Source organism: Schistocerca cancellata, chromosome 4, assembly GCF_023864275.1.
Source record: "Schistocerca cancellata isolate TAMUIC-IGC-003103 chromosome 4, iqSchCanc2.1, whole genome shotgun sequence".
Lineage (NCBI taxonomy): Eukaryota > Metazoa > Arthropoda > Insecta > Orthoptera > Acrididae > Schistocerca > Schistocerca cancellata.
The window spans coordinates 739,058,211-739,085,349 of NC_064629.1; the positions used below are offsets into that span (position 1 = coordinate 739,058,211).

The following is a 27,139-nucleotide window of genomic DNA, read 5'->3' on the forward strand; positions in this document are numbered from 1 at the left end:
TTCTCTTCTCCCATTATTGCTCCATCTTTAAGTAACCTTTCCCTTATAGTCTCCTCGTATTGTTCCTTGACTTCTTTCCCTTAAGTTTCCATACTTTGTCTACTTTCCTGGTTCTGTCTTCTTCCATTCTTTCATAATTTTCATGCTCATCACCAGTAGCTGTTGAACACTATCCAGTGCCTCAGATAGTAGTACCTTTATATGCGTTACAGCCCTCTTTGTTTCCCAGTCATAGAGCATGTAACCCACCAAAGATTTCTGCTGTACCAAGTTACTTTGTGGCTCTTTCTTCCGAAACCAGCATCGAGAGTAATGTATGCAAAACCAGGAGATTCGGTTTTTCTTGCCTCATGTTCAAATTCAGAGTATGTACGAGACACTGCAGGAACACTTATTACGTTTAATATTCAGTAACTCTGAAATTTTGAAGTTTATAAATAGCTTGCGACACTTACAAAATTCTTTGTTAGAAAGTCCAGGCTGTAGGATGTCTGCTTGCTTTAGAGTTGGAACGGACGTGGCTTCGCATATGAGGGGTGGAAAGGCATCCGTTCACCCTCCACCACTAACAGATAACATGCTGCGATAACATTAGGAAAAGAAAAAAAAATTCGTTTAGCAACACTACTATTTCCAGGTTGCTTCAGAGCGCTTTGTAATAGCACTGTGGTATAACTTGGCTGTAATATTAGCTGTAGGGACGCCTTCATAGAGGTAATTGCCCCTAAGTTGCCCACGGAAAGGGGGGGGGGGGAAAGGGAAGATCACACACACCCTGCCACCCACAGAAGGTAAGCTTGCAGAACGCTTACGTAGATATGAGATACCAGTTCAGGGGCCTGATTTTGAAATCGTTAATTGTAGGAACTTAGTGCACTCACCAGTCATAACACACACGGCAAACGCAGCCGCTGTGTCACTGAAATGAAACAGCATAAGGTTAAGCCACGGACAGCAGAGCGACGTCGCAGTTGGTGTAGTGGGGTGTCTGGGCGATCGATGGCCGCGTGGTGTTTGCTGCGCATGCGCGCGGCTGAGGCCAGTGCAGTGGCGGTTGGCGGCGGCAGGGATGCGTCGGCTTTGGCTGCGCGCTTCCGCTTATCTTCCCGTGCTAATGCTCGTGCTACGGAGGTACAGGAATATGCCTAGTCTGTCCAGCAATGCGGTCTTCAGGTAACTTGCATTTTTGGCTCGGCCGCTTTTTAACTAACGGTAAATGTTGAAACTGTCGTGCTGGAACATCACAATGCACTTTGGAACTAAAATTGTCCGCTGGAAATCCCGTCGCACTGTTCTATATCGACCCTCTGCACCGCTAAAACAACGTCATGGAACATGAGGCTGTGTTGTTCGGGCACCAGATATTTCGGCATGTGATAAATCGAGGTATTTCGTAGCTTGTCATCATACGCTTCGCAGATAAACTTGAACGATCCATTTCGGCTATGTTCCAGAAGTAATCTTTGAATATTTTGTGCATTTTCTTGTTTTAGAAACGAGCGCGGTCAGACCAATAGAGCACTCCAATGCACAGAGCAAGGCGATAATGAGACTAAAGTGTTGACAAGCTGGCGCAGAAATGAAGCTCCGGATTACGCTGAAACCTCGTAATTCGGCTCGTGTATAATAACCGCAGGCTGTTGAAAGAATAGCCCAAGAAACTAAAACTAATAATTTTGTGTGGGAATTCTTATTGGAGCTAGGTACACGTATACTGAGAGAAGAAAATGAAACTGATGATACCAGATCGTGGTCTGGGACGTTGAATAGAGAGAATTTTTCTAGCGATCGTGTCTGCATAGCCGATACTGCGGTTCTTGTGCTCCACTGCGCTATCTTGACAAATCAACGGGGTTCATTTAATAGTGTAGCTATATCCATTTAAAACCACAGAAAATTCGCAAATGACGTAACCAGGCATGGCTAGGGATTAAAAGTTAGCCTAGCTTTGAATTTTCAGCTGAAACCATTACAGTCACCTAATTTAATCAGTAAATGAGATCGTTAGCGTACCAAGTATTAGCTTCTGTTAAATGCCGACACTACCGCGCCATCATCAATGGCTGTCGTCTTACGGCTGTGGCTACGTTTCCCATCCACGGTTATTTGGAACCTTGCCTTTCGCCGATCTTATCAGGTTTTTGTTCTTCGCTTCCGTCAGTGAAATAATCTCGTCAAGTGTGCACCTTTCCAAATAATGCGCAAATAGAAGCAGAAAGCGTTTGAGAGAGAGAGAGAGAGAGAGAGAGAGAGAGAGAGAGAGAGAGAGAGAGAGAGAGAGATGACCGTGGCGGGGCTGCGGCGTGACGCGTTCTCAAATTGAAGTGTGACGCGAGCAGTCAACAAGCGTGTTGTTGCTCTGCTGGTGTTTTTTCACTGCGTAGTTAAACCACACACTGGGCGCCTGTGCTTGCGTCTTCCGCTAGTCTCACAAAGCCACTGTGTTTAATTCCACTTTAAGTGGAGTGATACGCAACAGTACTGCTCGAACGTGTTAATTTGCTCCCTGTCTTGTACTGCACTAGTTTTCCTGTTTTTTTTTTTTTTAAAAAACTGTTGCTGGTATATAATAGAACGTGGATTCGTGCAAAAAGTTAGGTACCGAAGTAATACGAGGAATGCTTTCTTTCCAAAAAGCATTTATTACACACAGAATATGACTGAATTGTCTGATCAGTCTCCTTGCAACTCATAGATACGTTACCAGGACGACAATTCAGATCCGCGTCTTGCCATCCTGATTTGGGTTTCCCGCGATTTCTCTAAATCGCGCCAGGCAAACGTCGGGAGGATTCATTTGAAAGGGCACTGCCCACTTTCTTCCCCAGCTTGCGCAGAAACTGTAGAACTAACTTAGCTGACTTACACATGCTATACGAAAAATATAACTGGCGCTTCTATGGAAGCGAAAGAATCAGTGGGGTTCGAATGACTTGCGGCTACACAGTATTTCCCCCCGTTGCTAAACTTAGTACTAATCAATACAGCACGCCGTAGCATGGTAGTACACATCATCGACGTACTTATAAGTAGTTTATTAATGTTATATGTGCAGTACCAACGAACTGACTGGTTCCAAGCTCCAATAAGAAAGTATCCGTTTAAAGTGCCATTAACACAACCATTATGTTTTACTCCTAACACATACACAAATAGAAGTAATGCTATAACTAGACAACAAACAGCGTTTCTCATCGCTTTTAAATTGTTTTTAAGAAAATGAAAAAAATTGATGCGAATCAGGATCGATTGTTTCTTAAACAACTCCGTTCTTGGGATCAGACGTTGAAAATATTACTGAAGAACTCAGTGTTGTTGAGGAAGAAGTAGAAACGTCGAGGGGTGTTTGTTTCGCAACTGACAAACGTGACTGGTCTTTCAGACGAAGTACGGCATGGCACACGTGAGCCGTGGCCTGCCCTCTTTTGAATACATTCACATTTCTCTATTCTGTTTAAGAGTAAGAATTCTTAATAGCTATTTGCGATTTTGATCTTACTGGAGTCGGTGACGTTACACGCTTACATTGACAGTAATGTTAGCGCAACATCTTTGAAATAAGTCAGTTGAAGAGTGCCATTTTTCATAAAAAGCGTTCCAGTGCTGTTGCGTTGTCGCAACTCTGTTACACGTCCCTAGATTTGATACAGGTGCCAAACCGTGGAGGAAGTCTCTAAAACATGGGTTAGTAGATGGCGCATGGTCTTCGTGCCAAAGAGGTGCTTCTCTCTGGAGGTCAAAAAAGAATTTCAAAATGACGAATGGTTTTTGTTGACTACAGTTCTAAAAGTTATAAATCTAAAACTCCAGCATGTCCGTACTTCTGTTATCAGAGATAAAACGTAATGCCTCAGTATTATTGGAACTTAGAACAAAAACTTTTTTCCTGCTATTTTTTTCGAAAACTAACATTTTTGAGACCGTGGTTGTATATTGAATGTAAATTGATATTTGAAAAAAGAAAACAGAAACTAGCTACTGTTAATAAAGCTATTTATTTACACACATAGCAGCGTTACAGGTTTCGAACCGACAGGTTCAACTTCCCAGGTGTACATGTCTGCATAACATCTTAGTGTTTACATTAGCTTTTTTGTCAACAAATAATATAAACAATAACAAGTATGGTATAAACGTGAACAGCCGTCTGAATAAGACGATAACGGCGCTATTTGAGCAAGTAAATTGCATTATTAACGGTCTGTCCAGCAATGCGGTCTTCTTTGCTAGAATCAACTGGTAAAAGCTTTCTTATTAGCACTTAGAAACAGTCAGTTTCCTGGTACGGCACTTAGAACATTGCCGTGATTTTCTGACTTCTCTTTTTGCGGTGACACGGTGAACAGCCTAATTGTGTTGTATCAGAATACCTTGGGTGCTTTTTGGATGCACACAGCTATATCGTTAGTTTTTCATTGTTCATTCTCCTGGTAAATGTCAGTTCGCAATGCGCAGCTATATGCATTGGAATTACATGGAGTGGGTTCATAGCTTTAACTGGCTCAACAATGCGTGTAAATCTTGCTTAACAAAGGCTTTCCTTACTTTTGTTCGTTTCTGTGTAACTGCAAAATATGTCGCTGCTCAAAAAGTTGTGCCCACTCACCAGAAACTTGTTTGTTCTCTTCAAACCATCCCAGGCTGGAGAGGACCTTGAAGCATGGCACTAGAAGCTCTGCCGGCCTATGTGGCCGAGCGGTTCTAGGCGCTTCAGTCTGGTACCGCACGACCGCTACGTCGCATGTTTGAATCCTGCCTTGGGCATGGATGTGTGTGATGTTTTTAGATTGGTTAGGTTTAAGTATTTCTAAGTTCTAGGGGACTGATGACTTCAGATGTCAAGTCCCATAGTGCTCAGAGCCATTTTGAACTAGAAACTCCAGATGGAAGTACTAGTTGGTACAGAGAGTATGTGCCATCTAGTAATGTTTCAAACATTTTCATCATGATTTGAAACTTGGAACAAATTTAGGGACATGCAGCAGTGCACCGAGAATACAGCACTTGGAACGGCCGTTTGCCGTGCCCTCGCCCGCTAGTATTAAAGTCTCCCCACTTAGCTCGGCATGCTGTCAACCAGCGAACATCTCTGAGGTCGCACCGTGGGCGCTGTGGCGCTAGTAGCGTGCAGTAAACCCGCGCTTAAAAGATAAGAGATAACAAAGCAAGCGGAGTAGGTTAAACATTGTGCTTCGTCGTTCCGTTTGCGAGAGATAATTACTGAGGTGTGATCAAGGAATTACGGTGGGTCCTTCATTTTAAAGAGGAATGTGACCGTAGTAATTTATTATAACGAACAACTACAGAGCTTGCATAAATGAGATGCGCGTTTCGTGTTTCACATGCCCTCTCCCCTACGGGGGCTCGCCACGCTTTGGCGGGTTCGTGCTTAGCTACCGAGGGGGCCCAGCCTTTGCAGCATCTTTTCCCTTCGGTGCTCCATATCTTTCCTCCAGCTGTTCTTTGTCCCATCCCTTAGGGAACGTGTGTGGGGTGTTCTTGGGAATTTATTGCATTGTCTATCGCTGACAAAAGAAGTGTCACCACTGTTTTTCGTTTTCTTTTCTATGTTTCCCTTTTCCTCTCATTCCTCTGCTTTGGCGTCTGAGGTTCCTCATTTTCTTCTTCCTCCCTGTGCGCTCCTGAAACCGGCCCACGCGTCTGACGCAGCCGGATCAGGTGACTGGGTAACGCGTAATTCCCAGCCCCGGGTCGGCAGGTCGGGTTCGCATGGTACAGCTCAGGCCAAGGGAGGGGTGATTGCCTCAGCTGCAACCTTTCCAAATTGCCATTGGTCCATCCGTCAGGTGTTCAGGTGGTGTGAGCTGAAGTGTGAACAATCACGTAAGGCAGCTGGGTCCCCTTGTGAAGGGGGACTCCCAGTTGGAAGGAGCACACCATCGGAGACGACAGCAATTCTGGGGATTTTATCGCGATGAGCCAATCATCTTGCCAATCAACGCCCACGAAACGTAAACGTAATGAGGCTAACGATTCAAAGACCCTGCCCGCTGCACCACGGTTCCTCGTGGTCTCTCATACTGAATACGGTTAGTCCTTCGCCACAGTAAATCCGTTTATTATTCAGAAATGTGTTTATGCAATTGCCAGCCCTGTGCAATCCTGCTCTCGTTTACATAAAGGCACTTTACTTTTGGAGAGTACTTCTGATTCTCAAGCACAACTACTGCTTGCCGCGTCATTTCTCCATGGCTACCCTGTTCGCGTCGAGGCCCATAGAATTCTGAATTCTTCCCGTGGTGTTATTTACACGAGGCTGCTAGACGGTCTAGCCAAGGCCGAAATCCAATGTTACCTCTCTGATCGGGGCTCTTATCTTCCCGTACTAATGCTCGTGCTATGGAGGTACAGCAATATGCCTAGTCTAACACAGTCATAAATAATAACAGTATAGTCATGTCAGACGGCCGGTGTGGCCGAGCGGTTCTAGGCGCTTCAGTCTGGCACCGCGCGACCGCTACGGTCGCAGGTTCGAATCCTGCCTCGGGCATGGATGCGTGTGATGTCCTTAGTTAGGTTTAAGTAGTTCTAAGTTCTAGGGGACTGATGATCTCAGTTAAGTCCCCATAGTGCTCAGAGCCATTTGACTCTTTATGCTTTTAGCATTCTCTCTTCCACTGTTACGGATCTCTCGACTAGATAAGAAAACGTTATGGTTGACATCGCTACTTCAAGCTGCACCACTCGTGATCGAGCGACTGACAATCTTGTTATTTGGTCTCTTAACCTTCCAGCTTCCCCCACTCGACCAGCTAATTACTTTGGTGTACGGAGCGGACTAGTTGGGATCAGCAACTGAGGTCCAATCAATTGTTCCTCGACGACGGCGTGGTTGAAGTGCGATACATTCAACATGCTTCTGAGCATATAAACCAGCGTGATTTAATCGCCGCGAAATGGCACTGCCAGAGACACGTGTACTGCTAGCAGTTAAAAGATCTGCAGCGATATGCCTATTAGTGAGACGTCAGTTTCTTTTCGCAAAAAGGGCTACGCATCAGTCCCCTTAAAGTGTGTGGCGGTCCGTCTGTGACCACCGTCACGCTTTCGCGTACCATTTCCACGTATGACGTTCATTTTTAATCACGAGATGACTATTTTTGACACACCCATTACTGTGGCCATAGGAGTGACATTTCGAGCCGTCAAGCTGCTTGTCTGCGATCGTAAACGCTCGTATGATAAAATTTTCTCGGGCTTCCAGCCGCGTCAGATGGTTAAAATCGCACGAGCTTTCGACCGAGCACTCCTCAGTCATTGTCAAGTGGTAGAACTGCTGTGTCGCCGTGGCCGCGTCGTTACGTAGCCGCACTGCTGGCTGTGACGTCACTAGTGCTCTCTTCCTCGCCATACATGGTAATGTATTCATCCCGAATTCTATTCGACGAAACATTTGTCGTTATGAGGACGAAGTGATTTTGGGACAGCGTCATAAAAGAAGCTATTGAAATAAAAACCTCTGAAAACACGAACAAGGACGGCGGTTTGCAGCTCAGCACAGCCTGGGACCTGGCCATCGCGATGTTAAAACGGGCGCGACGGACGCCACAGGTGTAAATGCATATGTGATGCAGTTATCCAGCAGAGGCACGTCCTTGTCGGAAAGCGGTGATCGAGCAGAAACTGTACTTCCAGAGATAAAGTTTACAGTGGATTTACTCGGTATATGATAACTTTGTACTGATAGCCATCTGCTATGAACAAGGGAGGCTTATGGGAGCGAACTATTTAGTTACACGGTAGTGAAAACTGTGATGGGACCGAGGTTCCATTTGCCAGCCGCTATGACGGGAGCGACTCTGTTACGTGAAATACAACCACAGCTGCTTCGCCAGGCGGGCACGTAGAAATATTATCCGAGCAGAACTTCACCTTCCTTAACGCCGCCTGAGAATACAGCTTGGACCATTCGTTTAGACAGTTAATAGCCGCACAGCAAGGGTGAATCGTAGCAGAACAATTGCTGCAGCATTTAAGTCAATATCGAGATGACAGAGGTCGAGCAACTATGTCGCAGTTTCTAGCGCCATAGTGACTCCGATTTCGCTTGTGTTAGCCTTTATGTACCTGAGACGACGAGTTGTTCAGAAATGTGATCCAGGAACAATTAGAACTCCTGTAGACTGGATTCCCCGAGCGAGGGATGAGAGTAGTCTGATACGTTAAGGATTAGTTTGATAACTTTCTGGTAAATGGGAATAACTGCTGTAGTAATAAGTCTACATATACTCCGCCAATCACGCTGTCTGGCATAAGACCACCTTCACAGTAATTCTCTATTATTCCAGTCCCTAACATTGTGCGGAAGAAACGAACACCTATATCTTTCCGTGCAAGCTCTGACTTTCCTTATTTTATTGACGATGATCGTTTCTCCTATGTAGATGGGCGTCAACAACATATTTTCGCATTCGGAGAAGAAAGTTGATGATTGAAATTCCGTCAGTAGGTTTTGCTGCAACGAAAAACGCTTTGTTTTAATGATGTCAACCCTAAATCCTGTATCATGTCAGTGACTGCCCCCCCCCCCCCCTTTTCTCGATAGTACAAAACTTGCTGCTCTTCTTCGAACTTCCTCGAAATATTCCTTTAATCCTATCTGGTAAGGATCCCACACCGTGCAGTGGTACTCCAAAAGAGGGCGGACAAGCGTAGCATAGCCAGTATCTTTAGTTGGTCTGTTGCATCTTCTAAGTGTTCCTCTGTAAAACGCAGTCTTTGGTTCTTATTCCGCACAACATTTTCTATTCCAATTTAAGTTGTTCGTAATTGTAACTCCTAGGTATCTAGTTGAATTTTATGGCCTTTCGACATGGCTGATTGATCGTGTAACCTAAGTTTAACGGATTCCTTTTAGCACTCGGGTGGATGACCTCTCACTTTTCATTATTTAGGGTCAGTAGCAAATTTTCACATCTATACATTCATTTGCAGGTTAAGTGGTAGGATTACCGGAGGGGGCAGTGGAGTGGGGCTACCCAGTCTTCGGATAAAAAATTGTCTTCAGCAAAAGTAAAGAGTAGCTGTGTGGAAGCCACCGTGGAGCGTTGTCAGTAGCCGCCAGTGTGGTGGTGGGGTCACGTGTGGGTTACAGTACCAGGCACGCAAGTGGATTTCAAAGCAAGAATATTCGGGCTCAGCAGTGAATGGCGCCGGATAGCGGTAACCGTGCAGCACTGTCTCCACGCCAGAGCAGGTCTCCTGTTACGGCAACATGACTGGGCATCGATTTTAGTGAAACAGAGGGGCGCTGGAGGCACATAAACAAGTCTGGATGTTAAGTCTCTCCCACGAAAGTGCAAACGCAGGAACTATGCTAGTAATGTGTACAGGCAATACTTTACAGGGAGGGTGCAGGGGGCAGGCACGAGGGAGCGGAGGGGGTGTTTCGTGCTGGACAGCATATAACGGCACACATAGAAAATAGAAATTGGACGCCATTCGCTGCCGAGCAGGAGGCGCTTGGGACAGGGGGTGCTACATGCTGTAACTCGTATGAGAACACACTTAAAAGTTAGAAATAGACACTGCCGGCTGTTGCACAGGGGTGTGAGGTGTATGTGCTGTGCACGTGGGTGGATGTGCTTCCCAGAATGACGTCGGAGATATGAGAGTGCCGATGCTGATGCCAGCGAAACAGTAAGAGTGCAACTGTCAGATATAATATGACACAACAGGCAAGAAAGCACGGATCTCGATGTCAGCACTACTCTGCCCAGTACTGGCAGTGACCCACTACTAACGTTCTCCCCAAATATTAAATTCTGTAGTAAAGTTTTTCATGGTTTGGGCTGGAAAGGGTTAAGACTGCTTCACTTGTTCCTTAGCTGTTCAGTATCAGCTTGAAGTAAGCCAGAACATGTAGTGGAGCTGATTATTAGAGATCGTACCCGGATCCATTTGCCGTGAAATCTCAAAGATTTTGCCATTCGCTGCTACTTTTCTTGTGATTGAAAATGCCAGAAGACTCTGGATTCTGTAAGACTACCAATAACGTCGTACCGTCAAAACGCGATGCTTTCTTCTCGTTTAAGAGAATGTAAAAACAGTTAAAAATGTGGATATAGAAAACGTGCCTGTACCTGAATGTTACCTGCCTTCCGGGAAAATACGTAAAAAAACTCGTACAAGCTTATTATCTCTGTTCAGTACATAAGTATTGTAAAGTGGTTTGTTTGGTGATTCATAAAGAAAGTTATTCAATAGACTTGGGTATTATTTTGTAAGAAATACCTTTCAGATTCCGATCATAATACTTTTGGCTACAATCCATCTCCCTTCGTGCGTGAATTGAGAACTTTACGTTGGGAGTAGTTTCTGTTGCTTTGGCAGAGAAGGGGCAGATGGTTGCAATCAGCTCGGCATTCTATCAACTGAGCACTTATCATCTCTCAGCTGACAGGTGTGTTTGATGAGGAGTCCTCACATAGGACAGACATAGGAGAAATCACGGCAACTGAACACCCAGTCTTAAATTCTATCGTTTTCAGTTCAGCTACTGTATCGCTATTGCTAAACATTTGGTCTCGATGGTTAGATATGATACATTCGCAAGAACATAAAGACGATGGAGTGGCTGCCAATCTGTTGCAAATAAGTAATCCACTAATCTGAGTATGGTGCATACATACCGTACAGAGGTGTGTGTGTGTGTGTGTGTGTGTGTGTGTGTGTGTGTGTGTGTGTGTGTGTGTGTGTGTGTGTGTGTGAGGGGGGGGGGGAGGAGGAGGAGGACGACGACGACGACTACTGGATCGACGACCTCGGTGGCATGGCGGCATTCTTGGATGAACAGGACGCGACAGCAAGAAAAAGACGAACCGACGGCCACTGTATTGTAATTCGCAGAACCCGTCCTGCTGTGGCAGTGTGGCAAGGAGCAGGCGGTACGCTTGATCCCGCAGCCTGCCCAGCGAGGGGACACGCCATACATTTTTACAAGGTGAAAACTGGATAGCAGCACACGTGTGAGTAGCCTGCTCGAAATATGGCGTCAAAAAAACATTCGTGCTATTCGTACTCAGCAAAAGTTACCACTTGGAAAATACGTCTCTCACACATCAACCTACCCTTCTCTCTCTCTCTCTCTCTCTCTCTCTCTCTCTCTCCCCCTTCTTGTTAAGGGTAATTAAAACTACAACGGTAAGTGTCGAGAGAGTCGTTCAAAAGAATTCCGTAGATGATCCGCGCACATAGAAGAACCGTTTGGAATGAGAATCAGCGTCACTGAACCGAATATTTAGTTTAGAAAACCTTTTTTGTGCTAAGCAAACTATAAAGTTGTGTAGGATAGTGGTTCATAAGGCTACTTTCTGCCGTTCCTTACGTCAACGCACACACAATCACTTCGTTGGACATGCGAAGAATGTTCATCACATACGGTTTGAAACATATCTATGTGCAGTGATCTTTCTTGTATATCTGATGTATAAACTTCGAAACACGTCATGTGAGCGATAAAGTCATTCCTTGCCTGAACTGCTATTCGCACGTGGTAAGTGTCTTAGCTTACTTCCAAATGTAACTTCGCGTTTTAAACTCGCCAGTTTTGACGAGTAAGTGAAAATTAAGGAAAACGAAAGCTCTTGTTGTATTGCGTTCGGTCGTAATCGCAGACGTACTCTCAAATCTTCGAACGCTCTGCGGCTTATCCTTACATATAAATACTGCTGACGAAGTTTCCCTAGAAATGTAAATCTTCACTCTGCTAAAATTAAAGAAAGTAGAATACAGAGATATTTAATACGATCCACTATGTCCATCTGTAATGAAAACCGGTAAATACATTTGTGAGCATGTAACTTCCCGGAGATACTACCTCTGGCTTTTATAGTTCGCTCCACTTCAGTTTCTGTTCAGATCTCTTGCTTTTCCCTACCTGTCACGAACAGAAATCAAATTGAGTAGATCCTGTATAAAGATCCGATCTCAGCAACGTAGCACGATCTCGGTTTCACTATTTTCCACTGTCGTCATAATTTGACGTAAAAAAAAATAAACTCTTTTGCTAGCGAGCTCAGAACGAACTAGACAGATGGTACATTGCCGGTACCTGTATAGTCCTAATCGTTAGCTGCCTCCTAGCATGGCAGATCCTCAACAAATTAAATAAAGGCCCAAACTCGCTACTCGTCGGGCTACACTACACGTCTGCAGTTAGTGTCCACACACTAGCAGCTTTCTGTTCCGCTGTGAGCAATGACGTGTTTGGTGAGGTAGCAGACTCCAAACGCTCATTGCATGCAGTTGCACTCAGTTTTCGCTCGGAAACTGATTCAGATGGATCTGCGTTTACCGCCAGCAGCAGTCGGTGCCCTTCTCCTCCGTCCCTGCCAACTAGCACGTTTCTACGACCACTGTTCGCTCCCTGTAGAAATGTCGGACAGCTCTCGTTTATACGCCAACGATTCGGGAAAGTTGCTAAACACGACAGCTCCCTTCTGCTATTGCGCCCCATTCTGCTGCGCTGATCCCATGCACTGCACTTCTCTGCTGCCACTTAAATCACGTGACCGCTTGGAACCAGTTTTACGCTATAGTTTTAAGACGGTAGCTAATACTTTTGTCCGGTGATCTCGGAAAGTACTCGGTTAATTCCGTGTGCACAGACATAAATGTGAGAGAAGTGATAGCCATGGCGAGCGAGTAGAGAGGACTGTGCCTCCCACGCAGCGGTGACGATGTCCGCACAGCCTTGGGCCGGCGGCTACCTCCGAATCCACTCCGCCGTCCAAATTAGAAACTGCGTCAACCACTTCCGTAACCAGCGTAAACAAGTTCCACGCTCCTACTTCGCCGGACAGCGTTGCTGACTCGTAAATTACTCCACATAATCGTGTAACTTCAACAGACCCGTACTACAACTTTTTGTGCGTTCTGGCGAGGGAGAAATTTAATGAATTTAAAATCGCCGTTAAAGGCGACGAAGCTAAGGAAAAATTAAGAGTGCCGTTGAGTCAGAGTTAAAAGTAACTGTGTACTTCTCATTTCAAAGCCGGTTAGGGGAACAGCATTGTACACACTACTCGGGAAAGAAAAGAAAGTAAGGATGTAACGTCTCGTCGACCACGAAATCATTTGAAACAAAGCACAAGCTACGATGGGGGAGGAAATCGTACTGTCTTTCCAAAGGAACCACTCCAGCATTTGCGTAAAGCGATTTAAGGAAACCGCGGGGATTTACAGAGCCGCTCCCCCAAATAAGAGCGGTGGAACATAAGAAACTAAGTCCTCATGAGATTTTCACTCTGCAGCGGAATGTGCGCTGATATGAAACTTCGTGGCAAATTACAATTGTGTGCCGGACCGAGACTCGAACTCGGGACCTTCGCCTTTCGCGGGCAAGAGCTCTACCATCTGAGCTACCCAAGCACGACTCACGGTCTGGCATAGTTTTAATCTGCCAGAAAGTTTAATATCAGCGCACACTCAGCTGCATATTGAAAATGATTCTGGAAACATCCCCCAGGCTGTGGCTAAGCCATGTCTCCGCAATATCCTTTCTTCCAGGAGTGCTAGTTCTGCAAGGTTCGGAGAGGAGCTTCTGTTAAGTTTGAAAGGTAGGAGTCGAGGTACTGGCAGAATTGAAGATGTGAGGGCGGGTCGTGAGATGGTAGAGCATTTGCACGCGAAAGGCGAAGGTCCCGAGTTCGAGTCTCGGTCCGGCGCCCAGTTTTAATTTGCCAGGAAGTTTCATATCAGCGCACACTCTGCTGCAGAGTGAAAATCTACCCTCCCCCCTCCCCTCCTCCTCCATTTGCTGGTTGGGGACTTCAATGCCAACCACCCGCTTTGGGGTGGTCAGCTAGCTCGGCGCTTTGAATGGTTGGCTCTTAATGCACACTCAAGTGACCAATTTCCATGTGTCCTTAGATTACAGCCACAACTGCCATCTATGCGCCCAAGACACTGGAATTTTTCCCAAGCCGATTGGACACTCATCTCCTCTCTAGCAACATCTGATGACCGTCAATTTCCTAGCATCGACGATCGGGTCATTCATGTTAACGGAAGTTATTCTTACAGCCGCGGAACGCTCAATACGTCGTACCTCCCATTTGCCCCGGCGCCCCACAGTTCCTTTCTGGAACGAGACATGCCGTGACGCAGTACGCGAGCGGGGACGTGATCTTCACGTTTTCCGCCACCACCCTACGTTCGCCAACTGTACCCACTATAAGCAGTTACATGGGCGATGCCGTCGCATCATACGCGATAGCAAGAAGGCAAGCTGGGACTTATTTACCAGCTCGGACCCGTCTAGTTTCTCCCTGACCTCAGGGATAACTGTCGCGCAGAGTACCATAGTGGACCCAATCGCAATTTCTAACTTATTGGATTAACACTTTACCGAGATTTAGAGCTCTTCAAATTAGCCGTCAGCCTCTTTCCCGAAGAAACGAGCGGCAGAAGTGAGACCTCTTGCTTTCTCCTCTCAAAATCGCAAAAGCTATAATAACGTTTTTCCTACGCGGGAACTCCAACACGCAGTCTTCGTCTCGCTCTTCTGCCCCAGGACCGGGTGGCATCCACGTCGAAATGTTACTGCATTTATCATACCGTAGTCTGCGTTACGAAGGCAGATCCACGCGGGGTGACGTGCGTGATTCAGTCTCGTAGATGATTGATTCTGGGTGGTGAACGACCGCTACAATATTCTTTCAAAATGACTTCCTATTTCGTGAAGTCTGAATGTGCTCCTTTGTAGGACTCGTGTAACTTTCTCCACTTCTGTTACGGAACTGAGTACAGACACAGTACGAATTACTATTCTTTATATCACGTGTGAGAATTTGTAAATCATTATTTTGAACTCTGAACTGTGTTGAGCTTGTCAATATTTCGTGTACTGTGATTACGAGATGGACTTAGTTTTCTAGTATCTTCGATTACAATTTAGATCGCCGATTTTGCTACCAATCTCGTAACGTTCACAACGTAACTACTGCATTTGATAAGTGTGTTTTCTGTCTGTATTATAACTGAATATCGTAGGACCCCTCCCAGTTTATTTGAAATGTCCTTTCTCGAATAAACGTTATCCAGCATAATTCTCAGTAGCCTACATCAATTACAGACATTAGAATAGAACCATTTTTATTAAATTATTCATTCAACTTTTATTTTGTACTAAGGTGTATTTTATTAATTCGCAATTCTAGCCAATGGATAGACTATTTGGCTGTAGAATCACTGCTACATGTTATTTGCAGCGAATTAGTAGCGGGGCTTGAAAGGAGACGGGCGCGGCTCGACCCTATAACTACGTCCAGCTATTCCCTTTAATCAGAGTCGTGCGTAGCCAAAGTATCTGAAGTATGAACAACCACAGGTAAATCCACAACTGGTTTGCTCGTATGGTACGCTGTTTGGAATAGCAACTAAACCAGCAGTAACCGTTAGGTACCGTCGCAGTCGGTTGCTGCGTTAAAGGTATAATTCTAATTACCCTGAAAGGAAAAAACGGCCGAGAAAATAGAAATACGGATATACGGTGTTGGACACAGTACCTTTATAATTGCTTTGGGGAAGGTCTTTCTGCGCCACCCCTATGGTAGCACCTATATCATCATGATCCTTGCGACTGCGAAGAAAGCTTTGCTTTGTTGGTGCCAATGCTTTCTCTTCTTGTTACAGGGAAGTGTACAGCGTCTGGTATGGTCGCGTTGGCTCGACAAACCATGTTCCTTCAGAAAAAGTTCAGCAACTTTTTAACGATATGCAGCTATATCCTTCAAAATCGCAAGGTAAGTTTAGCGTTTCATGAACTTCTCTAAAAACTACTGTTAAACGTATTTATAACGTAATTTCAGCATTTTCACATTAAAAAATATTCAGTACAAGTAACTTGGTGATAAACAAAAAAAATGCTTTTCACGCTGCACAATTGCATCCTATATTTCTAGAGCGATATTTGCACTTTTCGCAAAGACCCCTGATTTTTTCCTCAGATGATGACCTGATATCAGCATACGTGCTTAGCGGTACAGTTTCCAACAGCGTATTTCATCCGCGTATATCCATTCAACGGATTATTTAAGGTCGGGTCTAAATGTGTCGTCTTGTTTCTCGTACACCCGTTGATCCGGGAAATTTGGATTATTCTGTTTGGTTAAACTTCTCAGTTATAGTTATTCATACAGTATGTAGCCGTTACGAATGCAACAAATTAAAAACAACTCGTTTCGGAATTGATTGCGGTGGACGAAATTTCATCTTCGTAACTGGTATCAGCAGGCCTGGCCTGAGGGCCGTTGTTATCAAACAACGCCATGTAAACAGCGCTTCTTTGCTTTGTGTGATAATTTGCTTTTAAGGCTATTCGTAGTTATCCCTGGTTTTTCAAATGAGAAGTTGAATTTTATGTTGACATCTTACAGGGGATCATTTTAGATTGATTTTGATGATCTGCTGCTTTTTTCTTTTTTCAATATACGATGCATGTGGATAGCAACATTTATTTAGAGAGATCCAAATACATCGTTAGTTCATCGTAACAAGACCTCGGAGCTCTGAATTCAGAGAAATTTTATTCCACCTATGTGAATAGTTTTTCGGCGGAAAAGCTATTAAGATTCTCGCGAGGGTTGACAATGCCTAGCACATAAAACTGCGAAGTCTTCTTACACTAAATGTCATTTATTCACACGGCGAATTTACATTCCCCTGCAAAAACGATCAGTATGTTGTTGGTCTGTATTACTCCTTAGGAAGGAAAGATCCAGTTACCATCGCAGTAAATGATTACTTACTTCGCTGCTGATACCACCTTCCCGCTGAACCCACCCACTCTTTGGTTCAGCGGGCATGAACACAGTGGAGAAACAAATACGCCAGAGAACGAAATTTACTTTTGGAAGTAGCCCGACAAAAACTGGAATACTGGCACACGAACCCTGTTAGAGTAAAGGCAACAGACAATATAGCAGCGCAAAGTGCAGTTTTGTTTTACGAAGAAGTTGATGATTCACTCTGCTACTTCATAAACAGTGTAAGCGCTCTTCCGGCTCAGAGATGGTCGTAGTTAGTGATTTCCTATCGCCGCTGGTAAGATTCGAAACTGTTCTTGACAAAACCCCATGTAGGGTGTATTACATATAGGGCGTGGGACTGTGCACCAGGCTAATCTCGAAAATAAAGCCGTGCACTTAACCGGCCTACGTGTAACGAAACTAACAGCGATCAGGAAAGTCCAGTTATAATATCTGTGCGAGACTTGAAGTGTGTGACAAAATTAACTTTCCCGCCAAGCGTAAGGTACCTAGTACAGTACGGTTTGTGAATGCAAAGTTAAATCCGCCCAATAGAAATTTTGAAGACAGATAACCCATGTTTCCAGAATGAAATTTTCACTCTGCAGCGGATGTTGCGCTGATTCGAAAGTTCCTGTCAAATTAAAACTGCGTGCCAGACCGAGAGTCGAACTCGGGACCTTTACCTTTCGCGGGCAAGTGCTCTACCAACTGAGCTACCCAAGCACGATTCATAACCCGTTCTCTCAGCTTTACTTCCGCCAGTACCTCGTCTCCTATCTTCCAAACTTCACAGAAGCTCTCTTGCTTCTCAAACTTGCAGGAAGTTTGGAAGGTAGGAGACGAGGTACTGGCGGAAGTAAAGCTGAGAGAACGGGCTGTGAGTCGTGCTTGGGTAGATCAGTTGATGCCGGCACGGTAGCTCAGCCCGTTCGGTCAGAGCGTTAGCTACCCACTGTAACAAAAAAAGAGTGAATGGATCAACGAAGAATCTGATTGGGTGTAATCGGACGTCTGCCCCGAACAAATTGGACGAACAATATAGAAAAAAATGAAATCAACAACAAAAAGTTACTAGAGCACTTGCCCGCGAAAGGTAAAGGTCCCGAGTTCGAGTCTCTGTCCGACACACCGTTTTAATCTGCCAGGAAGTTACAGGTAACCAATGTTTATGGAAATATGATGACTGAAGCTTGAGTTAAAAAGATTGTGCAACATGTTTAATGGCGGACGAACGAATACTTAAGAGAATGATCGGTCCGACCTTCAGTTGTGACAACTCAAATCGAGGATTGAAGAAAAAATTATACAGGATAGACATTTGATTACTGACGGACTTTCCTGAAATTCATCAAGTTGTAGTGATCCAGGTGGGTTTCTCGACTTTTGACCGGAGAATGTAACAAAACTTCAAATGGCAGCTGCAGTGACTTGACTTCTCTCACTCGGTACGACAGTTTTATAAAGCACTTGCTTACTGGTGAGCAGGGGCCACAAATGCAGACACTTCACGAACTGCGGCGCGGGTTGTGCGTCTTCACGATAACGCTCACCCACATTCTGCTGCGTTGGAGTAAGATTTGCTTCGGCAGTTCCAGGTATTATAGTGACTGTCATTTTTTCCCAGTTCTTTGTGAGTGGAAAGTACTACGGAAAGGACAAGGAAATGTAGGACTGTGGTGATTGGTTCAAATAGTTCGCAGTTATGTATGCATCCCTGTTGGAAAAAAACAATTTTCTTTCATTAACTCTAATGAAAATGGCTGGGCCAACAAACATTATTTATTTGTGCTTCTTTCGTTACTTCGCGTTAGAACAGTTCCATATTTAAAGTTGAATAACTATTACGATTTTTTGTTCTATTGATTTATGTTTATTTCATACCAGTTTTCAACATATTAGGCCCTCTCCAGGAAACAAATGACTAGCTTCTGAAAAGGACACTATTTGTTAGGTAACCAAACATTATAAGCAAAGATACACTCCTTGCATGGAGTGTTGGGCACAAGACTTGTTTCTTAACGTTGAAATCACAATTTACATAATGGACAATGTTAAGTACGATAAATTATTGAACTACACAATATTAGAGGTTAAACGGTTATAACGCTAAATTTTGTGAGGTCCTGACATAGACTGAGAAACTGTTAAACTGAGCACATTGTATGTTCTGCAACAAACATGACAACTATGGTATCGCAACCATATAACCTGTAATACTGTAAGATTCTGTATTTTACATTTGTGTGTGTAATACTGTCCATCGCCTAGTTTGCTTTACGGTGTTTGGCGCACAATATAAATGAAGAGGGCTCAGTTACACATTTTCTCATTGTCAAGACTTCACAAAATTCAGCATTAGAAACCGTGTAACCTGTAATATTGTGTAGTTTATTTGTTGTACTTAACAACATTGATCAGTGTGTAAATTGTAATTTCAACGTAACTGATAAAAGTTCGATGCACAACACACTATGCAAGTAGAGTGTATCTTTGCTTGTAATGTGTGAGTACTTACAAACTAGTGTCCCTGTTAGAAGCTAGTCGGTCGTTTCCTAAGCTGGCCTAAGAAATTTTGCAAATTTGTGGTAATATCTGATGGGACCAAACTGCTTAGGTCTTCGGTCCCTAAGCTTACACACTACTTAATTTAACTTAAACGAACTTACGCTACCGACAACACAAATACAAACACCAATGCCCGAGGGAGGACTCGAACCCCCGACCGGGGGAGCCGTGCGGACCGTGAGAAGCCGCATAAGGCCGCGCGGCTGGCCTAATAAGTTAAAAACTAGACCGAAAAACGAAAATCACTAACAGTGTACTTGTTATTCAAACTTAAACTTACGGAATGACCCTCGTAATTTCGAGGGAGTAAGGATGTGACCAAAGAGGGTTCGTTAAGTCACTCAACTTCGCGATTCACAGCTGGGCTTCCGTACAGCACTTGCAATGTCCAACAAGACACACACACACACACACACACACACACACACACACACACACACTCACGTATATTTTGAAAATGTTTCATTCATACTACTCAGCTACACTTCACTTTTCCGATTTTGTAGTCACCATGACAGACTATTGGTAGACCATTATTGAAGTCTTAGCCTCGTATATTTCGCACAGTACTAGCTCGAGGTTCCATCTTTAGTACCAAATTAGTACTCTCTGTGAACAAATTTCGAACTATATTTCGTGCTGCTATTGGCCAGGCAGTATCGTAAGAGTGCTCTTCTAGTAACTGGCTTTCTGTTTACTCTTAATTATTAGAGTACATTTTCCTGAAATAAGTCGCACGCTTTTACGCTATTGAAACCACGTTAAAATCATAGTTTCACATAACAGTAACGCCACAGTGCTTGCATACTCCGGCCGTCCAACTGCACGACATACACGCAGACATTCCTCGGCCCGGACAGCTGGAGCGTAATTGACAACACGGCTAAAAACGCGTCGACATGGCACTCAATGTGCTCGCATAACTCCAAATGTCCAAAGATAAGGCTTACAACAGCAGACTAAGCAGCTTTGGCTACCTATAGAGACACTAACCGGCCTAAATTTTTAGTCGGCAAACCACCGTGCAATGTTTAGGTGACGATACGTCGTTGTCTCACTTAGTCTCTTACGGTATGCAGCTATCTGCGTGAGTCAGAATTTCTGTAGGTTATACGTCGTCCGTGATTCGGCGTCTCGTGACTTTCCAGCTGGGGCCGCGGTCGGAATCGGACGTCACACAGGATGAGGCAGCAGGCTCTTCAACCAACTGAGCGAGGCAGCGCCCGCGATTTGTGACTGCAACGGCAGCTGTCCGCTGTATCTGGCTCGAGCGTTTAAAATTCTTAGATTATCCCCATTAAATCGCACATATCCTCCCTTGTCCATATTCTAGTCGGGTCGTTCTGTCTGTAGTGTATATATAAAGTTCCTCCTCAAGTCACTAAGGACTTCAGCTTATAAAAAGTGCGATGCAAATTTACTGTATTCTTCCACGTCAGATAAAAATGGTTTCATCATTCTCACTTTTTTAAAGAATCGTAAAGTCATTCTTACTTCAAAACACATGCACATATTTATACTGAACTGGGATTGAATCTGGCAGTGATACAGAAAGCAGTCACGCAATTATTTGGTCCATGTTTCTTGGCATGTCGAAGAATTCGAACTAATTAACTTCTGAGAGACAGCGCACTTACGTTTAGGGTAGGCAGCGCAAAAGCACATTCTTTACACTTTTCAATTTTTCACTTGTGCTTTTCTGGTTACAACACAGTGAAAATTGTATCCAATATACCTAGGATCGTACTTTAATATGTCATACAAACAAGTTTGAAGTTAGGAAATAGTGTAAAGTTATATTTAACAATATGTTAAAAATAACGAAATTTACTCGAGGCCTGAGGCACTCATCCTATTTGTGTGGAATTTTGGCCCATAACAAAAGAAGTTAATGTAACGGACCAAAGGAGAATTAGAGTATTTGACACGTACTGCCATTATTAACTTCTGTGGTGTTTTATTGTATCAAAATCACTACCATCACGATTGTCTAAATCACCTTGCTCGTACAAGACATCGATACATGACCGTAACTTACCATTAATTTAAAAACAAAACATTTTAATACAAGGGAACACATTGTACAATTGTTGTTTGGCCTTTTCTTGTCAAATTTCTATACAGTGTTCCCAGTACAGTCTGTTTTCCTGTTTTGTCTTCATTCTAGAATCGATGGGGTGGAAAATTAATAGAAAACTTTGAAAACAAAGCTATGGTTGTGAAACGTGACAAAGGGAAGTCAGCCATTGTTCTGTATTTATATGAATGTATCCACAATATCTTTGTATTTCATGTACATTTTTCATAAAATCAAATTCAGAGTGACCTCACACTCCAATTTCAAGCCCATGGTAAGGAAATCACTGAAATCTTCTGATTTCGTGTTTTCTAACTCTGGTGCTGACAGGTTCATAAGAAAAAGCACTTTACGTCATCAGAGATACATTCACAACGAAAGATTCATAAGTCTATTTCTCCTGTGTGTTCCAGAGTTAGCTCAAGAATACCTGCATATTTTAGTGGTAGGAAGCTAAAAGAAGTAATCAGCAATTTTTATATTCATGAAAAGAACTTCTCAATTGAGAATCTCTGTGATCCTACTGAAGATACCAAAGATGTACCAGCACTAGACAGTGCCAGATATGCCGCAATGGACGTAGCAAACTGTTACACCAATTATTTGTGACAGAAACCAGATAATTAAAAACAACCTATTAAACACACAGTTATCAAAGGCTGAGATACATGAACTCGTTGAACTGCTAGGCCTAATCATGTCACATAATTATGTTGATGACGATTATCCTGCATGATGGTACAACTGAAGAGATTGAAAACCTTCCAGCAGTATGCACAACAACATTAACTTCACTGTAGAACATAAAATAGATACAGGAAGCAATTTTCTTGAGCTTACATTTTATAATATAAACAACAAACATTCCTTTCAAATTTACCAAAAATCCTCCACGAGAGATATTGTCATAAGAAACTCCTCCTTTCACCCAGTGCAACACAAAAGGGCGTTCTTCAGATTTTCACTTAATAGTATACACAAAGCCTCACTCAGTAGTCTTAAAGAACAAAGAAATCGACATTACCAAAGGAATTGCGCACAAGAATGATTACAACCCGAATATAACTGATAAACTTCACAACAAACTCAAAAAGAAACAATGCACACCACCTGCATCAAATTCTCAAGAACACATATATATGCTCGTACCCCTTTTATAGGAAAAGTTTCGTAGCAGGTAGCTAACCTTTTTCGTAACAGTGATATTCAGGTATCTTCCAGCACTAACAAAAAGCTACATCAGCACATCATTCATTGCAACAAGATAAATGTCTCAGCAAATCAGGTATCTATAAACTTTTATGTGACAATTGCTCACAGTTCTACATAAACCAGACAGAAAGAAGTTTCACTATAAGATACTGGGAACACATGGATGCCTTCCAGCTAAATAATTTTGGTAGATCCACTTTCGGAACACTTCCGAAAGACAATTACCACTTAGCTACAGCCATTAAAGACAACCTGCAGATACTACACACAGTCAACAAAGGAAAGAAAATCAGTCTTCTTCAAGAGCTCGAAATTTATATCCATGGCTCCAAATCAGTCTGGAACCGCTCGACCGCTACGGTCGCAGGTTCGAATCCTGCCTCGGGCATGGATGTTTGTGATGTCCTTAGGTTAGCTGGGTTTAAGTAGTTCTAAGTTCTAGGGGACTGACGACCTTAGAAGTTAAGTCCCATTGTGCTCAGAGCCATTTCTTCCACCATTAGAGCTCACAACTGAAGATGCAGAGCTGCCACACTACAAGTAAAAACAGCAGATCCGAATCATCAGTAAACACTTCCGGGCTAAGTTGCCGTGGTCGATCTGTAGAACTTCTTCTCCCTGACGTTTCGTTCTCAACTACGGAGAACATCTTCCGAGGTGAGTCAACGACTGGCTGCTAGGAGCTGGGGCCGCCGCTACAGATCGACCACGGCAACTTAGCCCGGAAGTGTTTACTGATGAAGACGCCGGCCGTGAAAGCCTACATGGAATGAAGCAGATTCGAATGTTCGCCCCGTGCGCACCATTGCTTCCGCTTATCTTGGATAACATTGAATATTACAGGACATACTTCTGTTACATTAATAAGAAAGACCGCAAACCTTTTAGAAAACGCGAAGGTTAAAAGAATACTTTTTATACGCCTACACATCATTTCCTTGCTGTGTACCTGTATTCATTACATTACTCTGAACTTAGGGATCTTACGGGCACGTATAGTAAGTTGCTATCTTTACGTGAGTTCTCGCGAAACCGTGTTAGGTAACTTTCGAGAATGTGGACTGGAAGAAGCCTGTGCCACAGACCTTCATCTCACGAGAATAAGGACCGGTCATTTCTCCCTCGCTCAGTACGCTAATGGAATGGTAAAGAAAATCTGTAATGTTGATACCGTGTGTCCTCGGCCATACACTGTACAGTGACTTGGGGGAGTATAGATCTAAGTGTGTAACAGATGAAAGCTGGGTGTGGGTCGGTTTATTCGAAAGGTGTTGTAAAGTAATGTGCGGTTATCGAGAATGAGGCCGGCGGCGGACACCTCTGTGACGAGGTCTGGTCGTCGCCTTGACCGGCTTCTGCGAGGCCGATCCGCTGCTGTCAGAGGTTATCTGGCCTGCAGAACAGCTGCTTTATCCTAACACAGTCTTGGCTGAACCTAATAGCGAGTTTGGGAAAGCTTCGAATTCCTTATGTTCTCGTATTAAGTCGATACGAAATTTGAAAGTCGAGCCACTTCACGAAGGAAATCATTCTGGTTACTTTGTGTACCAGTTTCCTTTCTTTCAAAGTAAGCTGGTGAAATAACACCAATTTAGCAAACGTACAACCACTCGCTTGACGAAAGATCTGTATCTTCAGAATGGAAAGTTATACAGATCACACCAATACACAAGAAAGGAAATAGAAGTAATACAGGGTATCTCAGGGGCAGTGGCCGGTATTCAGAAATACGACAGGAACGAACATTCAGAGCAAAAAGTCTAGTAAACATGGGCACCAGGGAATCTGATTTATCCCATATTTCTATACTTTCAGGAGGCTTTTGACAGCATTCCTTTCGAGCGGATTCTAACCAGATTGCGTGCCTCGGAGTATCGTCTCAGTAGTTGTGCCACTGGATTCGCAAATTCCTGTCACAAACATCACATTTCGTAGAAAGCGATGAGAAGTAATTAATTGAAAGGAAAATTATATCTGAGCTCCCCCAAGGAAGCGTTATAGGCATTCTGCTGCTGTTAGTCTCCTGAACAATATATGTAGAGTATCTGAGCAGCCATCTTAGACAGTTTTCATATGAAACTGTCGCTTAAATCAAGTAAAGCTATTAGAAGATAAAACGAATTACAAAATGACGTAGTGAAGATATCGGCATACTGTGAAAAATGCTAGTCATGGAGGTTATAGAAAAAGTTCAAAATAGGACAGCACGCATTTTATTTCAAAGATGTAGGAGAGCATGTGTCCCGGATGTGACAAGCTGGGCTGTCATTAAAACAAAGGCGTTTTTCGTTGCGGCGACACCTTTTCACGAAATTTCAATCACCAACATTCTCCTCCGAATACCAAGTGCTGCCACCTACGTAGGGAGAAATGACCACTACGAAAATTAAATCTGAAGTGGCACGGTAAACTTTAGGTGTTAATTTTCCCCACGTGCTAAGGGAGGAGGAGGGGGGGGGGGGGAATAGGGTACCACTTGGCGCGTTATCATGTAGACAAACGTAGATGTGGAATGAACAGACAGATGAACGTCGATCTTTCTTCAGTCGTCGGATAGGCACCAGACATTGAATTAGAAATTAAATACGAAGAAGCGACAAGTAACTTCTTGGCAGATTAAAGCTGTGTGCCGGGCCGAGGCTCGAACGCGGTACCTTTACCTTTCGTGGACAAGTGTTCTACCGAGTGAGCTACCCGAGCACGATTCACCACCTATCCTCCCAGCTCTAATTCCGCCAGTACTTCCTCTCCTACCTTCCAAACTTCACAGAATCTCTCTTGGAAGAAAGGCGTGATAGTTCTAAAAGTTTCGGAGGAGAGCTTCTGAGAAGTCTGGAAGGTAGGAGAGGACGAACTGGCGGAAGGAGAGCTTTGCTCGGGTAGCTTGGTCGTTACATACATACAAATATCCTTGTTCCATAGATCATGAATACGACATTTCGTAATGATGTGGAACGTGTCACTGTAACAAAAGTTTTCTTCGCACGAAATAATTTATATATATATATATATATATAATATGTGTGTGTGTGTGTTTTTCAGTTATTACTTTATATCTAAGAATTCATCTATTGAGTAGAAGCAGTTGTCATTCAGAAATTCTTTTAATTTGCCCGCGAAACGGAGTTTTAATCTCCCACCAAGTTTCGTCCCGGCGAATACTCCGCTGCAGAGTAAAATTTTCGTCCTGGAAGTGACAAGGACCATCAATGTAGCATCAAAACTTCATTAATTCTCAGTTCGGCGAAAAATTTCCTTCTATTTTGCACTTCGGTATCCAAATACGTTACCTTTTCAGGAAACTTAGATGAATTTGAGTTAAAGGTCGCCTTGAGTGAGCACCTCAACTGAGCAGAAAATGTCCTCACGTGCAACAAGACTATGTCCTTCTAAAGTTAGATTTGTACACTGTGATACGTTCACGCGATCTGCCGAACCTCCGTTATTGCAATGTCATCAGACACGGCACGAGGAGTGAAAGCTCTTTACAGCCAGCACGAGCTATAAATTATTGTGTCCGTTATATGTGCAACATTCGTCTAGTTGACCATGTCAGTGCCTCATACACCCAGTATGGACGGTTGCGGCCAGACTGTGCGTGTGCCCTCCCCCTCTCCTGCCCCCCCCCCCCACCACACACACACCCTCCTCACACTCTTCTCTGAAGTCCATTGTCCTCAGTTGAAATCTACCCGATAATAATTTGCCTTTGTTGTTCTACTTTCCATGAACTAATATAAACTCTGCTTTTTCTGCTGCAAACATATTGCTTTTCACTATGTATGTTGTAGTTAATTCAAAGTGTCGCATCCCATATTAAATGTAAGTCTCCTTAGAAAATTTGTGTCTCATTATTATGAACATTATAAAAATGCTGTATATAGAATGCCTGGTTACACAGGGTGTAAATTCGCTAAAACTAAAACCCTCCCTCGCTCCCCATAGGGTGGGGTTTGAGAGAGAGAGGAATTAGTTTTACAAATGTTGACGCAAATATTAATTTTTTCTACAGATTCGGACAGTTTTGTTTCGTGGTCATGAGGCCACACAACTTTTAATTATCAAACAAATCATCTGACTAGCTAACCAAACATCCTACTTACTAACGAGTAAACTCATTAATTACACAACTGACTCACTAACCTAATTTTTTATTAGATTCGGAGTAATCACTCTTGTTGTCGAAAAGTGTCACAACTGGGGTGCTTGCTTAATTTGAGTCTTTTGGTTTCGGGTGGAAAAACGTAGAAAAACGACATTCATAAAGTTACTGACTTAAATCACATTGTTCACACCTTTATTTTAGTTCGGAATATCGCGGCTGTTGCGTCGTTTAGAAAAATGTTCAAATGTGTGTGAATTTCTAAGGGACCGAACTGCTGAGGTCATCGGTCCCTAGTCCTACATACTACTTAAACTAACTTACGCTAAGGAAACACACACACACACACACACACACACACACACACACACACACACACACACACAAAATGCCCGAGGGAGGACTCGA

General features: G+C 43.6%; 1 protein-coding gene across 2 annotated transcripts in view; it reads left to right on the forward strand.

The window, feature by feature from the left end:
* The window catches only part of LOC126183874 (uncharacterized), a 547,907-nt gene that overhangs the window by 238,372 nt on the left and 282,396 nt on the right, over positions 1-27,139 (forward strand). For both annotated transcript variants that reach the window (XM_049926169.1, XM_049926170.1), the window contains exon 2: positions 15,658-15,767. In XM_049926169.1, the coding sequence (XP_049782126.1) occupies positions 15,658-15,767 (110 nt within the window). The remainder of the gene's footprint in view (positions 1-15,657; positions 15,768-27,139) is intronic.